Consider the following 16,984-nt stretch of genomic DNA (forward strand, 5'->3'; position numbering starts at 1 on the left):
CCAAGTGACTGAGTCTGACTCCTAGGCTGCGTTCACACTGCAGCCTGAAGTGGCCCAATTCCAACTATATTTTTCATTTTTTTATTTTGACGTAATGTGACCTGTATCTGATCTTTTAATGACAGACTGAACAGCACAGGTCAGAGTCTTTTCGAATGCGATTCAAATGTGACCTAACGTCCAGGTCGCATTCATCCGACCTGGACGTCTCTGATACTCAACAAATGTCACCATTCTGCGTCCTAATACGCGCAAACAGGAAGAAAAACAACAACCATGACGGACTATAACGGGGATTAAGTCAATATGTCGGCTCCGGCCAGACAACAACTTCGCTCCGCCGTTAGCATCCATGTTTACTTCCGAGCACTACTACTACTACTACTACTACTACTACTACTATTTCTTCTTCTTCTTCTTCTTCTTCTTCATGGCTGTTGGCTCGCTCTCTATGTGTGACGTTATTGCGCCCTCTACTGCGCATCCAGGACAATTTCAGGTAATTTGCAGTTCAGACTGGAGAAAACATATGAGTGAACGACCACTCCAAAAAAAAAACAAACAGATTTGATAAAAAAATCAGAATTGGGTCACTTCAGGCTGCAGCGTGTACGCAGCCCTAAAACCAGTGAGTAAAATTACAGCGTTTCTAACAGCTGGTAGAATTCACAACCAAACTTCCATTTTGTTGTACATAAAATATATAAATATATGTTTGATTTCCAACTTTGAAATTTAAACATGGAAAGGCTTACCTACTTGATGTTTCTTTCTGTAAAAGGAAGGAATTGGGGAAATGCGGATGAAAATGATTGTACTTCTCAGCGATCCTTCGATGCCCGGAGAACACGTCGTGGAGGACGGCGAGTAAACTCAGAGAAACCGCCATATTTTCTTTGTATTGTTTCAGCAACTGTTTTAATGTTAAAACACAGTTTTAAGGATGTTCTTGCCTTGTTTCTGTATGAACTATCCAATGTTTATACTTTTTACGTCAGTTTTTACTCTAGTGTACATAGAGATGTCAAATGTGCTGAAGAATTGTACAAACGCATGTTAAATTATTGAATAAATGTATTTGCCTAATTTTGAAACAGTAATCTATATATTTTTTTTATTGACATGCATTTTTCATATGTATTCATTAAATTGTGTACTGTTTTATTAATAAATGGAATTTAATTATTTATTTAGATTTTTTATGTGATATTGTATAAAATAAGCTGAGGTGGTTAAGTGAAAAGTCAGCAGAATGTGCCGATTTTTTTTTTTTATCCAATTATTCATCAGAACAGCTGATAGAATAATCATTCACTAAAATTATAGCTACATCTTTACCCTATGTGTGAAAATAGAGTAAAATAGTGTTTACTTTGTGTTTAAATTAGGACCATTTTAAATTGAGACAAGCATCAATAGAGCGATGATCAAAACTGGAAGGATTTTTTAATATTTTGATTATTTTAAACGGCTTTGGAGCCTCTGTGGTAAAGTGAAGCAAATGACTGAATCAGGGCGACGGTATGAGGAAAGGCAGCGCCTGCACATGGCAGAGCTGCTTTAACTCACCCTGGATTTAAATCATTAGTTCTGTTCTAACAGATTTGGAAATAGAAAGATTTGATATCCAGTTTAGGAATACAGAGAAACTCAAACAATACAAACAACAAAAACTAAAAGAGGGAGCTTTTAAAATATAACAAAGGAATAACTGGGAAGGAATAACTTAGCACATTTACCGTATTTTTCCAACTACAAGCCGCTATTTTTTAATTTTTTTTTTTTACCTCCACTTTGAACCATGAGGCTTTTCTGTGGATTTTTCTTCAACCACCAGGGGGCTCTTTAGCAGGAAGTGAATCATTGGAAGTCAAAATTGGAAATCAAAGAAGAAAGTGTTGATTATTTAGAACAAGCACAATGACATAAACTTGGACAATTCATCTTTAAAGTATCAATTATAATAAATTTACGTATATGTGAATAAATTGCTGCCTTCAGGGCAAATAAAAAGAATGAAACAAAAAACAGGGCAATATTTGATCATTAAGTATAAGTGAGCCAAAGAGCCACTTCTGTTGGCCTGTGTCTAGAACAGCCTGTGGGCTGCAGGTCTGAGGCTTTTTGTTAGCAAGTTTTCTATAATTCTTATAGCTTGATAGGAGATAGATAAATAGATAGTGTTACGAAAATAAATTTAAAATAAGCTAGTTTTAAAACTTAACATGTCTTGATTGAAATAGCATAATTATAGCTTTAAAATTAAGAACTTATTCTGCCCTATTGACCTTTATTTTACTTGTAGTTACAGCAGATCATTTGCTAAGATCTTTGATCTGCCCTTTGTCTGTCTGGGAAACAATCAGTAGAAGTTCCAGCTTTTCACACTAATCTGTTATAAGACCACAGGGGTCCGAGGAGAAGCTCTGCAAATCTTTCTTTTCCTTGGTACTTTGAATACTTACCCAGCAGTAGTTTAATTTTAAATCACTAATAGAAACCTGTTCAAACTTAAGAAATCTGTTAAAAAAGATGAAACTGTATTAAACACTAAAAATAATGATTTTCTTCAACAAAATAAAAGCCTGTTCCTGGATGTTTCTAAGAAACTGAATGACTGATGGCATGCTGCCATAAACTTGTTGCTGTTTTTAATTGAAGCTTTTGATGGCTAAACTCCATGAAGATCAGATTAAAAGTTTAAACTGGACTAAATAAATTTTAGCTTCCAGTGTTTATTATTCATTTATTGATGATAAAGTGAATTTATAAAGGAACCCTCAACCTCGTCCTCACTAGAACCTTTTATTTCTACAATGGGTTGTAGTTTTCAAAACACTTTTCAGAAAAGATTTTATCAACAATAAACTGTCCCAAAACATAATTTTTATTCTTCCAGACCTGTAAGTGACTCTAGTTAAGCACACAGGACTTTCACATAATGGCTCCTCACAAGATTCGTAGTAAATGCAACAAGAAAACAAGAAAGGTGAACAAGAAATCACAAGTAGAGTCTTGTGCAGTCATCTTTTAGAGCGCTGGCTCGAACCTTATTAAAGGTTCTGCAACCACGTCCACGGAGATGTAATAGGTGAGGTTAAAGGTCAGACTAATATGTCTTCACGAAAGATTTGCTCTCACTCACCACACAAAAATGTCAGGGCAGAATTTATAAACTGCATTCTGTTATTTTGTTTTACATTTTCATACCAAAAATGTTGTTTACATTGGGACATGCGCAGAGGTTAGGTGACATTTTATTTTCAAGTAAAATTAGAAAGTAGGCATCCAAAAAATTACATAACCAGGCAAATAAATAGCAAAATTACATTTTTCCAAATCAATTTCTTTCAACATGAAACTTAAGAAACTAACAAGAACTGAAGGTTTTGTTTTTGTTCAGTGGGTTAAGAATACAGAAGTTTTAATCAAATAAGAGTAGAAATACTTCAGAATAAAATTACTCAGGTAAAAGTTAAAAAGTACAGCATAGTAAAAATACTCATAAAAGTACATTGTTCAATAAAGTTACTCAAGTAAATGTAATTGACATGGATGCATGTTCAAAAACTTACCTGTTTTAGAGAAAAACATTTCTGTGTGAGCGGAGCCTCAAGGTTGTGTTATAACATTAAAAAGTGTTAAAGGTTTAGGGTAAAACTTTTCCAAGGTATTGTAAATATTCTGAAATGTTTAGTCCTGAGTTAGCTTTAGACTAAGTTAGATTATTAAAAAGATTGTGAGAATTAAAGGATATGATTTTACTGCCATAATTTTAGTTTACGTTTTATTTTGTATTATGCACATCTTTTGTTATGACTCTTATTTTGAAAAGTTTAAGTAGGACGTGCAATCCAGAATGTTAGGCAGAGGCAACGGAAAAAGAAGAAGCACATGACAAGAAGGAGGCACATTAGAAGTAGTTGTTCCAAGGAATTAAAGAATTATTTACTTTTTACTCTCATTTCTACCTCAAACGGAACGGTTAGCCAGCGAGGTATGTTTATGTCATGTATCATTTTTTTTTATGTCATCGTGACACCGTCTCATTTAAGTTTATGTTGTATTTTAGTTCGACGGTGGTTTTGCGTCAGTGGGAACGGAAGTGAAGTATTGTAGAAAGACTTGCATCAGCAGTAACAAGCTCTTTATTGCCGTCAGGAAGAGGTGGAAGTGATACGTGAAATACATTTTTGAGATTAAACTGAGATCTGTGTGGGATTAAATAAGAATTAAATTTTTTGTTCAGTTAATAATCTTATAAGACACACTGGAAAGAAGAAATGTGTTTATTATAATGAATAAAAAGTGACCTGGCATGAAGCTACACAAAATCTGTTGAATATTAAAAAGTGACCTGATAGTATTTTCATTATTTTAATCTTAATGTTTAATTTCTTTTGGTTTTTTTCTGTGATAATTTCATGCAAAATAAAACATGTTTCCTGACAAGAAAAACACTTGCAGAAAAAAAAGTTGGTGCTCTTCAAACAAAATGGAATAATTTATGCATTCAGAGCGAATTTCCAATTGTTTTCTTGGTAATGAAGTAATGAAGTCGTGTTTAAAGTCTTAAAAGAAATGCATTAGTTGCATGTATATTGCTGTTTTTCCTCCATCCCTAAGACAGTTGAACATTATTACATGCCTTTAGGTAGCAAAGCAGAAGACAAACAGGTTGGGATTTTACCCACTTTGTGTCGTTTCAGTTCTGATGTTAGGCTGTGGTCCTTTTTCCAGTTTTCAGAACAGTAAAACACTCCTCTGACAGACAGGTTTGTAGTTTGTCATAGGAGAGGAGCTGTGCGTGTACGTCTGCATGACGTAGCTGAGTGGCCAGACCAAACAGTGCAGCGCGACACGCCCACAAAGGAAAAGAGGATTTATGAATGAAGTTGAATCAGAATCAGACCAGCTCTTCTGCTGACAGGATTTAAAAAGGGCTGTTCATAAATGTGATTTTTTGTTTTTTAAACAAAACGATTATTTTTCTCATGAAACAGAGGGAATTTTCTTCAGACCACCTGGCGATGTATTTTTGGCTTTACCTCGTACTTGGAGTGATCTTCTTCAAGGGTATGTATTAAAAAGGGAGATGTGGTTTTACATGAAAGATTTATCTATAAATGTGTATATGTGTAGACTTAGGTTGGCAAATAATAAGCAACAAAACTGCTCCTTTTCAGAATAACATTAGCCTGAGATTTAATCATTCAAACGTATTTAACAAAACAGGATCAAAGACACTAAAGCAGAGCTTTTTTGAATAAAAGGCCAAGTTTAGAGATTTCATTTTTACTTGGAGACAGATTTTTAGTAAGATGACTGATTTATTGGACATGTTTTGTAAGTGGCTTTAAAGAAACAGAGTCGAAGTGCTACTATAAATGTGGTGTAAATGGTTACAGTGGGGCTTTTGATACTAAAAATCTTTTTATAACAAACAACAACATCGTTCCTGATCATTCCTCACCCTTAAGCTTTTGATTCTATCTGGTTTCTTTTCCCATCCCATCTAAGCACATTTTGTCTTTTTTTTATTATATTCTTTTTGCATACAGGAGAATTCAGAAAAGAAGTGTGTGGAGTTTGCATATTGTGCCTCCATTGGTTGTGAAACCTGCATGTTTAGGAAAGATGAATATTGAAGGAAATCTGTTTCCCAGGAGAGACTTTCTGAGCTGTATTAAAAATGCTCTAATGCACTAAAACTACTAGCATTCAACTTGTTCAACTTAGAGCTACGAGTTCCAGGAAATCTATACATTTACAGTAATAATGTTTATGTCCTCTCGATGACGTAATGATAAAAAAATGAGTCACATGAGTTTTTCCATGGGCTGCACAGTGGCGCAGTTGGTAGAGCTGTTACCTTGCAGCAAGACGGTTCTGGGTTCGATTCCCGGTCTTTCTGCATGGAGTTTGCATGTTCTCCCTGTGCATGGTGGGTTTTCTCCGGGTACTCCGGTTTCCTCCCACAGTCCAAAAACATGACTGTCAGGTTAATTGGTCTCTCCAAATTGTCCCTAGGTGTGAGTGTGTGTGTGCATGGTGGTTTGTCCTGTGTGTCTCTGTGTTGCCCTGCGACAGACTGGCAACCTGTGACCCCGCCTCTCACCCGGAACGTTAGCTGGAGAGGCACCAGCAACCCTCCTGACCCCACTAAGGGACAAAGGTGTCCAGAAAATGGATGGATGGAGTTTTTCCATTCTTAGCATTCTTAGTTTGTGAGTCATAAGAGGAACCCCGCAGCAGCTTACTGCAGCCGTCCTGGCATGCAAACCGTGTGTATCGCTCATGATTACACAGCACTTAGCTCAGGTGAGGGAAGTTCAAGAGAATATAATAATCTAAAGTGTCTGCAAAGATGTTTCATAGAGATGTGGCTCAAGTTGTGTTTTATAATGTCTCCAATCAGAAACACAAAAATTCAACATATATTAGTTATACAATCTAGCGCATGTATATATATTGTTCTCAGCTTATCCAAACTATCTTATTCCAAGTGTTGGCAATTCAAAAAAACTAAATCAGATTAATCATATTCCAGTGCCGTGATTAATCATGATTAATCACTAAGCCTAACTTTATGAGTTTTAAATATAAATGTGCATGCAGTTATGGTTCCTGCAGGAATAATGCCCTGGGAAAAACCCTCCTGCTGCTGCACCCCAACCACTTAAAATACAGGGAATTATATCCATTGCATGTAGAGCATGACTGGGGTCCTGCTGTGTTTCAGTGTTTCGTCCCTCCTCTTGCTGTATCCGGCTCTGATTGCCTCTGAGATCGATCCACATCCCATTACCATACAAGGAATAAGGATTCAACTACGGAATGTCGTCGAACAAATCAGACAATCATGAAATAAACCAGATATGATCACATGGTGGAGGGAGCGGGAAACGCAGCAGGACAAAGAGGGAGAGTTTGCTTTTTTAACGATGACGGTTTTGTACTTACAAAAGACAAAAGATTTCACTGGAATTACCACAGGAGCAACGTCATGTGCATTTTGATGTCTAAGTGGATCTCCAAGATATATCCAGTATCTTTATTAAAGTTTGGTCGGTTTTTGGTTGATTGGCTCTCCTGGAATCTCATTAACGAGTTTCCAACAAGACGTATCAATGTGTCAAAACGCTTCACGATGCCTCATCTACCCATCAGCATTATGAATGCTTATTTTATAATGAGAGGTATTTCTGGTAAATTGTTTATGTCATACTCACCATTGTTTGTCCCTTTAGATCACATGTGTCAAACTCAAGGCCCGGGGGCCAAATCTGGCCCGCTATAGCTTTTTATGTGGCCCCTAGACTCCAAATTATTTAAATGAGTCCCTCCATTTTTTTTTTACAAATCCTCAAAATCCCCACATTTTTTCAGATTTTATTATAAATTCTTCTCAAAATTTGCCAAAAACATTGGGTTTAATCGACTACTGCCTCAGTCTTGTTTGATGCCAAGTTATAGTTGGTGATCAATTCGACTATTAATAAAATGTCACATTTAACATCATACATTAGCACACATATAAAATTTTCTTACAAATATTTCAAAATTAGCTTCAGAAAATTTGTGATTTTGATTAGAAAAACCACAAAATCCAACCACAGCTGGTTAGTAATATGTTTAACAGGTTTTATCAATACATTCTGGCAAACCGGCCCTTTAAGAGCATTAAGATTTTTCATATGGCCCAAAATGAAACGGACTCTGACACCTTTAGATGCTACTGCCAGAACAGGTGAATGGGAGGGGTCAGCCCAGTACTTCCTGTTTATATGGCTGTATGATGATGTCACTCGTTGCATCGCCAGGTTCTACCAAATGGAGGGTTTTCTGTTTTTGTATTTTGTTTGTTTTCTTTAAAGTAACCCTTTGAGTTGTCCTGTGCTAAATCTTTTGTAAATTAGATTCATGATCTAATTTACAAAAGTTACTGTTTCTTTTGTTTAGACTTTGGTGTTTGCTTTGACCTTTTTTCTCAAGGTACAGTCCAACGAAGGGCAGCTGTGTCACCAATTCTGTATGAAACCAGTAAGATTTTGGCTACTCGAGACATCTCTCAGAAACTAAAGATGTTAAATAACACAGTCCATGATAGGTATTTTTCTCGAACCTTCAATAAAAGAACCACAGACAACGTATATTAATTTTATGACCAAGCTTTTGCAAAAGGAGAAGACTCAGCAAACTGCTCCTCCAAGCCGTTCACTGAGCGTTTGGTTACAGCTTGTCTTTTATTATCAAGCAGAAACAGGGAGGATAGGTAAGAGATAATTTATTACTGCACACAGGCAGTTTCTAAAATAGGGAGTAATCCGGTTGATAAGAAGGCACCTGTGGAAATGTAATTTAAGGTCTGGGAAACACAGTTAACTGTTTCACATGAAGACACAGGCAGATGGGGCCTCCAGGTCAGTTTATACACACAGAATGAAGAGAACACTTTAAATTGAACATTAGACTGAATATGAACTAAAGTAACAACAAAATGATAATACCAAAAAATCTCTAACAATCCACCAGAAGAACTTGGAATTTGTTGCTAATGTTGCTTTCTTAGCACCTTTTTCGGCACTAATTCGCACATAGAGCTTGGAGTCTCTGAGGAGTTGCTCACCAGATGGTTTTTCTGTGCATTTTTTAAATTGTGATCTGCTTTTTTTCTTTTTGAAACCAATTATATTTACTACACTGTAACTTCCAGGTGGTTATTCTGCAAATGTTCACCCTGAGAAGGTCGTAGCCTTTGCTGGTGGAAACGCCATCCTCCCCTGCAAGTTGAAAATCCCTGTGAGTGATCACGTTCCGACAGTGGAGTGGTCCAAGGAAGGCCTGGACTCAGACATCGTCTTCTTGTACCGTGATGGCTTTGAGACCTTTGAGATGAAGAATTTGGACTTTGAGTTCAGGACGAGTCTCTTCATGAGAGAGGTGAAGAAAGGGAACGTCTCGCTGAGGATCTCCAACCTGAAGCCGTCAGACGCCGGGATCTATCAGTGTTTGATCATCCAAAGGAACGGAAGCAGAGAGGCGACAAAAGTAGAGCTGGCGGTTGGTATGTAGGATTTATTTTGTTTAATATACTTAATTGAACTGGGCAAGATTTAAATGTTTCGTTTATATGTGCACCATTATTATTATTATATTTTTTTTTTTTCATCATCAAGGCCACCACTGCAATGTTATGTTTTATAATAAAAATCTTATGTCTTCATTGTATTTTCCCTGCGCATTTCACTTTCCCTAAACTTGACAAATCCGGGACTTTTAGATTGCTGACATACCTGAAGGTTCATAAATATTGACCACTGACAGGTGAAGTAAACAATGTAATATCCGATGCAAATTGTGAACATTTTGTTCTTTAAAGTTTTTGTATTGGGACTTGGGGATAAAATGAGAATGGTAAGCATTTCAGTGACTTTGATAAGACCCAACTGTGATGACTGGACAACTGGGTCAGAGCAACTCCAAAACTGTGATTCTTGTTTGCTGATCCAAGGACCGCCTGCCCTGGGGGAAAAGCTGGGCAGGTGGTAAGTGGCACACACCTGGCATAGACTCTGTTGTCTCAATGTGAATCTATGGATGTAGACAAGACAATAAAGGCATGTAGTTATTAGGCCACAGCTGCTTTTACTTCCTGGTTGTGCACCGGTGATGTCCCTCTATACCCATTTTGGGACTATTGTGCCCTCTTCTGGAGTAGATGTGCATAGCAACTGTAACTTTGTAAAATAAATGTTAGTACTTCAACCAAAAATAGATATATATGCTATATAAAGCACTTAATATAGCATATTGTTAAATAAGCTGTCCACTGTTAAATGAGAAACTTAAGGGAATGTGAGCACCAGAACTGAATCATGGAGCCACATGCAAACAGCTACCATTTTTGGTTACATTATACGCTGTAGATGACCAGATGTGTGGGTGCCGCTTACCTGCAAGGCAACTTTGTTTTGCACAATGTTGTCCCCGTTTTCTCAATCCAACCAATTGTCTTTGGGATGTGCTGGGAAAGCAAGTCTGATCCATAGGGATCCTACTTTACAACACACAGGAGCTGAAGGATCTGCTGCTAACGTCATGGTGCCAACATACCATGACTTAGGGCTCCAGTGGAGTCCAGGCCTTTGACTGGACAGACCTGTGTGACTACAAAATGGAGGCAGACACAAGTAAATCAATCAAGTCAAAGTGCTTTACATCATAAAAACATAAAAATGAAAGGGATAAAAACAACAGTCACCAGTAGACTAACATTACTTTTTGTTGAGTGCCTTCATCACAATCATCTATAGATATAAAATATGTTGGCCAATGTTTCATTTATAATGTTTCATAAGCATCTCTAAACAGGTGGGTTTCAGTTTTGATTTAAAGGAACTCAGTGTTTCAGCTGTTTTGTAGTTTTCTGGGGATTTGTTCCAGATTTGCGGTGCATAGAAGCTGAATGCTCATCTCCATGTTTGATCATAACGTTTCCACAGCTGCAGCGTCTGAGCCGGAAGTCGCAGTGGTTTTTATTGAAAGTGAAGGAGCGACTGTGGCATATGAAACAAGCTGCTGGCCGTCTTTGGATGATGAAGGAAATGACATCACTGATGAGGGGCCGAACCAGGAACAAGATTCCAGAAGATGCTTCACCTCTAGGCAAACTTTCTCTATGCAGGATTCCACAAGAAGGTAACAGGAGCTCACAGTTTTCATTTTTTTTAACCTTCTTTTTTTCCATATGTAATATAATATAGAAATGTCTGGACCATATAAAAAAAAGCACTTTTTTATCCCATATATAAAGGATTTAATAGTACTTACCACATATATTTTACTAATAGGAAAATCAAAAATCAAAGACAATAAACAATAAAAGATTACAATAATTATTGTGTTCTGTTGTGGATTCTCTGTCATCCAGCACATGATAATCCTAAGGCAATTGGACTTATTCCCTTATCCAGTATATTGTTGGAAATAAGTTCAATGTTCTTAGAACAACCCATCAGTATGATGGTCCTTAGTAAAGCACCAGCCATGTCTCTGATTTTGCTCTGTCCAGAAATGTAGGGCTTCAGGGTTGGCTTGCATTTCCCTTCTTAAAGCACTTCAGACATTTACACCTTCATCCATTGCAATATTTCACATTAACAGAACTGTGCATACACCAGGGATGAGAATGCTGGGTATGGGAGCCATCAGTTCAGATGCTGTTGCATCTGATGTGGAGATGGGTTTGAGTGCACTGGTGCGGTATTGTTTGTGTGAGGGGATTGTTGCTCCTGCTGTTTGCTTTGGACTTTTGTTTCTGTGTTGGGCAAATGGCCTGAGGGGTTGATTGTTGTCTTCCCACCTGGGGCTGGTACAACCTTTAAGGTCTGGGGCAACCAGATCTGTGCCACTCCTGGGTGTTGACTATTCAAAAGCGCACCCACCTCCAAGTTGCATACACTCAATCCACGCAGACTCACAAACCCACCCTCTCAGCACACATCCACTCCTGCACCCATACACATAATCCAGATGACTGAGGGTCATTGGTATACAGGCTTGTATTCATTGATGTGGTTTGTCTAATTCTGCCAATGAGTGGCTGATAAAATAGTTCCTCCAATTTATGTAAAATATCTTCATGATCAGATTCTGTCTTTATTTCCTTCTTTAAAATAATAGCTATTTGTCACTTTTAGATTGCAAGTGCTCTTTTTTGCTAGGAATGTAGTCAGTACAAATAAAGTTAGTAAACTAGAGAAAAGCATATTTGATTCTATCTGTTTTTAGGGAAACCAGCAGAGCAAGCAGCTCTCACTACCTCATGAAGCAGCTTTACAAAGTTTGCTGCAGTGAGTTGAAATCAGCATGAAATTATGGATTATTATGCAAACCCACCATCATAAATCTGCCTCTTCAGATTTATAATTGTGATGTCAAAAATCACAATTATTTTATGCCACTAGAGGGAGCCCATGAGTTAATGTGGTCAGGAATTTAATTTAATTAATCTTTTGATTCCATCCACCATTATCTACCATGTATCCAGGGTGGAGTTGTTCAGCATTGATGTGTGTAAACATTTTTACATGAGTTGTTTGCCTAAAATGGTTTAATTACTTTAAAATAAACTGATGACCACGTGACCGCAGGATTGTCTGGAGAATGAACCAACCACAAATGGATCAGAACAGGACTGCAGAGATCTTCCTTTCAGGTAAAAAAAAATAAATAAATAAAAAAATTACAATCATAAGTTGATTTATTAACACTTCTTTTCCTTTTAGTTTCCTGTACGAGGTTCAAGTTTGAAATTTGCTGCATGGTTGGAGTGATTTCTGTTGTCTTGCTTTTGTCTGGAATCTCAATTTGCATGTGGCAGACCTCTTGCAAAAATGGTAAGTAAGAGCTGTTTTTTGATAATCAATTGCTAAAGGACAAGAACAAATTTGTACCATTAAGAAAATGATCACAAAACTACGTCTCATCCGGTTTTGGAATGGTAAATGGGTGCAGTAGACTAAAACTAGCACCTTCAAACAGATGTTTGAAGACGCAAACGTAACAATTATTGTTACTTGTAAAAAAGTTGCTGAAATTGAATTTGTGAACAAACTTACAATGTCTAATCAGTGTAATAATAATACATAAGAGAATAAATTGTCACAATAACTCAACATTAAGAATAATATACCTAAAGCTACAAAAAATAGATTATTTCCTCAGATGGAGTTTAGGTTTCTTGTAAAGGTTTCATGAGTGTTAACTCTTGTTTTCTTGTTTTCACTGCAGCGAGGAAGAAAATCAACCAAAGAAAATCATCCGACTCTGATTTGAAAAGTGTGAACTGTGTAATGAATAATCTTTTGAATAACATAGCTGAAAACACAGGAAAAATCAAGATTGAGGATCTAGAGAAACAGATTTACGATCTGAAATTAGAGAGCAGACACAAAGATGAGACTATCCGTCAACTACAGGAGGACATCCGATCTATGGGTGACGTCTACCAGCATGGCAAGACAACAAATTTCCAAAGTTTTTCTGAATCCCAGCAGAATATTCTGAGATACTTCACCCAAACTCCAGACCTCAACATAGACACCAAAAAGATCCAGAAAAAGTCTTCAAAACATGTCAAATCTGGTCATGAAAAGCCAAACAGCAAACTGAGTCCTGGTCGATCATCGAAAAGAAAATTAGATCAAAGCAACATGTCAGCTTTGGGTGCCTCAGGTTCTGCAGCTGGCCTCAGGTTTCTTGTCCGTCCCACAAATGATCACTTAATTAATCGTGATTATAGTGACACAGTGGTTCACCGCAGACATTTTTCATGGCCTTTAAATCCTTTAGAGTCTTCTAACCGTTATTCTCCTCTGGCTGATATGACAGAGTAACAATGTTTGGATAAATGCATTTTTCTTATAGCTACTTATACCTGCACATCTCATTATCCCACTGCCTTCTTTCAGCAGTCATGTTGGATGATAATAAAAAAAGTAATAATAATACTACTAATAATAAAAACGTTTTTTCATGCAATACTCCTGGTCACTTATGAAACTCTTGGTTTTAGCTACTGTCTCTTTAATACCAACAACAACTAATTGGTTATATATATGCTTAATGTGTTTTAATGTTGAGAACATTCCAAGATGGTGGGATTAGATTCCCACCAGATTTCACAATTTACAAGATTACACGTTTCTTTCCTACCTCCTGCTCCTTTTTCACTTCTATAAAAGTGTTGTAAGACTTTGTATTTTTGAATTAATGATGAAATTTGTTAAATCAAGTGAATAAACTAATTAAAGATAATGGGTTAAGTATCACAAACTGAGGAACTCCAACAATTAAAATAAATACCAATTTCATACCTAATACCTGTGATGTAAACATCAACCAGGCTTTCAATCAGAAAATCTGGCTGCAGTAGCAGAGAGGGCAGCACTGAGACAATTTTGAGCCAAATATTAATAAATTAAACATGTTTACATGAAAATGTTACAATTTGCATAGAAACATAACAATATCACTCTTAGAGTCCAATTTATATTTAATCTAGATTTATCTAGATTAAATATATATTTCCTGATTTATCTAGAAAAAAGCGACCCAGACAGGGCAGAGATGGTCTCCTTTCTCTCTTGGGGCCCATTTACAGCCAACAGTTGACCTACATCAAACCACTGGGGCCCCATACACACAGATGAGATTCAGTGCTTCTGCAAAATGATGTTGTCGTTTAGGTTGTGCATTCAGGCAGACCTGGCGTTTAGGTCTTTGAAGTAAAAGGGCTCCAGGGTAGAAAAAAAATCCTCCAAGCTTTTTGAAAGTGATGTAACAATGAAAACTGCACCTCACCCTCACAGATAAGAGCTGCAACTTTCTGTGTTATTGGATGTTTTTTGTGAGGTTTAGTAGCAGTGTTATGGCCCCACCGATTGGCCCGGCATGCTGCTCAGGATCCTGTCATGGACCCACATCTTAATCATTTACAAAGATTTGCCATGTTTATCTCAGTATGGATTGCCCCTTGTCGCGGCCTTCTAGCTTCCAATACTCCAACTAAGGCCGTGTGTGTTAACAGGTGGGTTTTAGATTGAACGCACTTCCTCTTCATTTGTTTGCGAAAATAGATTGTTTATTTCTTATAAAATTAGTAACAAAATATCAAAAAATGTCCTACATCTTAATCGAAAACGAAAGTGAACTTAACATGGCGTTTCAAGTAAAAAGGTGCAAAATAAAAAGTCAAATTGAAAGTGAAATGCAAGTGAAATGAAATGGTCAAAAAATCATTTACCAACCCTCCCGTACACACCAGACATTTGCAAAACAATGCCTCCACCAAGCACCCGGTGTGTTTTTAATTACCTAAATTAATGGGAGGGGCTAACCAATTACCAACATAATCAATTCTAATTTACAAATTAATCACAGACTTAATTCTAACTTTCCAAAAATAAAAAACTAAATTAATAGAACTTACAAGTTGCAAACATTACAAATGGCCACCACATCCCGGCCCCTAATTCATCTAAATGAATTATAATATCTGCACACGTGGCCATTACCAAATACAAAATCAATATTAACAACATTTGTTTAAACATCAATTTATGCAGTAGTCCATATTACAATTCTTTTTTGTGGTCTATTCATCTTCTTAGAAAAATCAAAAAGCAAAAACAGTCAATATTTCATGACTTCCAAGTTCTTCTCTTGTCCATGTGCATGGTCTGTGTATGTATAAAAAAGGTCTATGTAGCAGAATGAGATGTTTAGCAGGTCAGTAAATGAGCATCAGTGTAAATGTAGAGCCAGAGGTTCCAGAACTTAGCTCAGTTGGAGACAAACATTCATTGTTGTCTCTACACAGCCTCCAGCAGGAGACATATCTTGTTGATCGGTTTCTCCAGCACATTTGTTCTCGTCTTCACTCGAACACGTCGAACCAATCCACTTGCATCTGCCATGGTTTCTGTGATGCGTCCAATAGGCCATGAATTTCTTGGTGCAGCCTCGTCGACAACAAGCACCACATCATCAATGGCAAAGTTCCTGCGAGTCTTGTTCCATTTCCGTCGCTCTTGCAACATAGGGAGATATTCTTTCACCCACCGTTTCCAGAAAAGGTCCACAATGTACTGGGCCTGCTTCCAACGTCTCCAACTGTACAGGTCCTCCTTTTTGAACAAACCTGGTGGGAGCACAGGCTTACCTTTTAACTGGAGCAAATGATTTGGAGTTAGAGCCTCTAAATCATTAGGATCTTCAGAAGAAGGTGTAATCGGGCGATCATTTAATATAGCCTCCACTTCACAAAAAACTGTGTGCAAGCCTTCATCATCTAGTACTTGTAGGTTTGTGATGGAGCACAGCACTCTCTTTATTTCCTGCACCAGGCGCTCCCATACACCACCATGATGGGCTCCATAAGGTGGGTTGAAAATCCACTTTATGCCATCTTCTGCAAAGCATTTTTGGATTTTACTTTGTTTTAGCTCCAGCAGAGCTTGCTTTAACTCACGGTTTGAGCTGACAAAGTTGGTTCCGTTGTCCGACCTGATTTCCTTGACTTGTCCTCTGCGACAGATGAATCTTCTGATGGCGTTTATGCAGGAATCTGTGTCAAGAGAATGTGCTACCTCCAGGTGAACTGCACGACAGGTTAGACATGTGAAGAGAACTCCATATCTTTTAACAATAGTTCTCCCTCTCTTCACTTCTATCGGTCCAAAGTAATCAACACCAACATAAGTAAATGGTGGAAGATCAGTTGAGAGTCTGTCAACAGGAAGATCTGACATTTTTTGCTCACCTGGCTTTTGTCGTTGTCTTCGACACACCATACAATCTCTTATGATCTTTCTAGCTGCTGAATTAGCATGAGGGATCCAGTACTGTCGTCGAAGAGTAGAAAGCATATGATTTCTTCCTCCGTGTCCAACTTTTTCATGGATGTGTTGAAGAATGAGCTTTGAAACATGGCTTTCTTTAGGCAGTATTGCAGGATGTTTTGTTTCTTCAGGTAATGCTGCTTTGCTCAATCGGCCACCCACTCTCAACACACCATCAGTAACAACAGGATCAAGCTTGTACAGATGACTTGACTTTTTCACTGTACCAGAGCTCAGGGCAGCTATTTCCTCGCCATAATGTTTTTTCTGCACAAAGCTCACTATGGCTTCCTCAGCCTTGAAGAGATCATCAGTTGTGAGCTGAACATTCATCTTATTGTCCTGTTCATTACACATTTTATTTCCACAGTGTGCAGCTAGCAACTTCTTTGTTTGCATCCTCTCTTTTAGTTTCAGGATCCATGCTACACTTCTTTTTAGCTTTGTCCAACTGGAAAAGTACATTAGCAGCTTAGTAGTCGGACACACTTTTTCCAACAAGGTTGCACATGTCAGGATCTTGTCTTTAACCTCTGGATCAGTTTCCAAATGGACAGGTCTTTCCTTAATTACTGCTG

General features: G+C 37.5%; 3 protein-coding genes across 5 annotated transcripts in view; all 3 read left to right on the forward strand.

Moving 5' to 3' along the window:
- LOC103460545 (voltage-dependent T-type calcium channel subunit alpha-1I-like) overlaps nt 1–1,094 on the forward strand; it is a 29,758-nt gene extending 28,664 nt beyond the window's left edge. Inside the window, exon 31 of the mRNA XM_081599278.1 lies at nt 782–1,094. Within this exon, the coding sequence (XP_081455404.1) occupies nt 782–871 (90 nt within the window). The 3' untranslated portion in view covers nt 872–1,094. The remainder of the gene's footprint in view (nt 1–781) is intronic.
- Nucleotides 1–16,984, forward strand: part of LOC145548594 (uncharacterized) — an 80,195-nt gene that overhangs the window by 34,941 nt on the left and 28,270 nt on the right. The window lies entirely within an intron of this gene.
- Nucleotides 3,854–14,052, forward strand: LOC103460535 (uncharacterized). The gene is made up of 7 exons (XM_017303380.2): nt 3,854–3,997; nt 5,004–5,076; nt 8,717–9,067; nt 10,506–10,701; nt 12,156–12,220; nt 12,291–12,401; nt 12,796–14,052. The coding sequence occupies exons 2-7, from the start codon at nt 5,031–5,033 to the stop codon at nt 13,398–13,400; spliced, it is 1,374 nt and encodes a 457-aa protein (XP_017158869.2). The 5' UTR covers nt 3,854–3,997; nt 5,004–5,030; the 3' UTR covers nt 13,401–14,052.

Source organism: Poecilia reticulata, chromosome 18, assembly GCF_904066995.2.
Source record: "Poecilia reticulata chromosome 18, P_reticulata-male-v2, whole genome shotgun sequence".
Classification (NCBI taxonomy): domain Eukaryota; kingdom Metazoa; phylum Chordata; class Actinopteri; order Cyprinodontiformes; family Poeciliidae; genus Poecilia; species Poecilia reticulata.

What these genes read in the sequence shown, in the direction of transcription:
- LOC103460535 (XM_017303380.2), top strand. Translation starts at nt 5,031, where the DNA reads ATGTATTTTTGGCTTTACCTCGTACTTGGAGTGATCTTCTTCAAGG. An exon ending in ATGCAGGATTCCACAAGAAG is followed by an intron (nt 10,702 to 12,155) that starts GTAACAGGAGCT and finishes ACGTGACCGCAG; the next exon opens with GATTGTCTGGAGAATGAACC. An exon ending in GCAGACCTCTTGCAAAAATG is followed by an intron (nt 12,402 to 12,795) that starts GTAAGTAAGAGC and finishes TTTTCACTGCAG; the next exon opens with CGAGGAAGAAAATCAACCAA.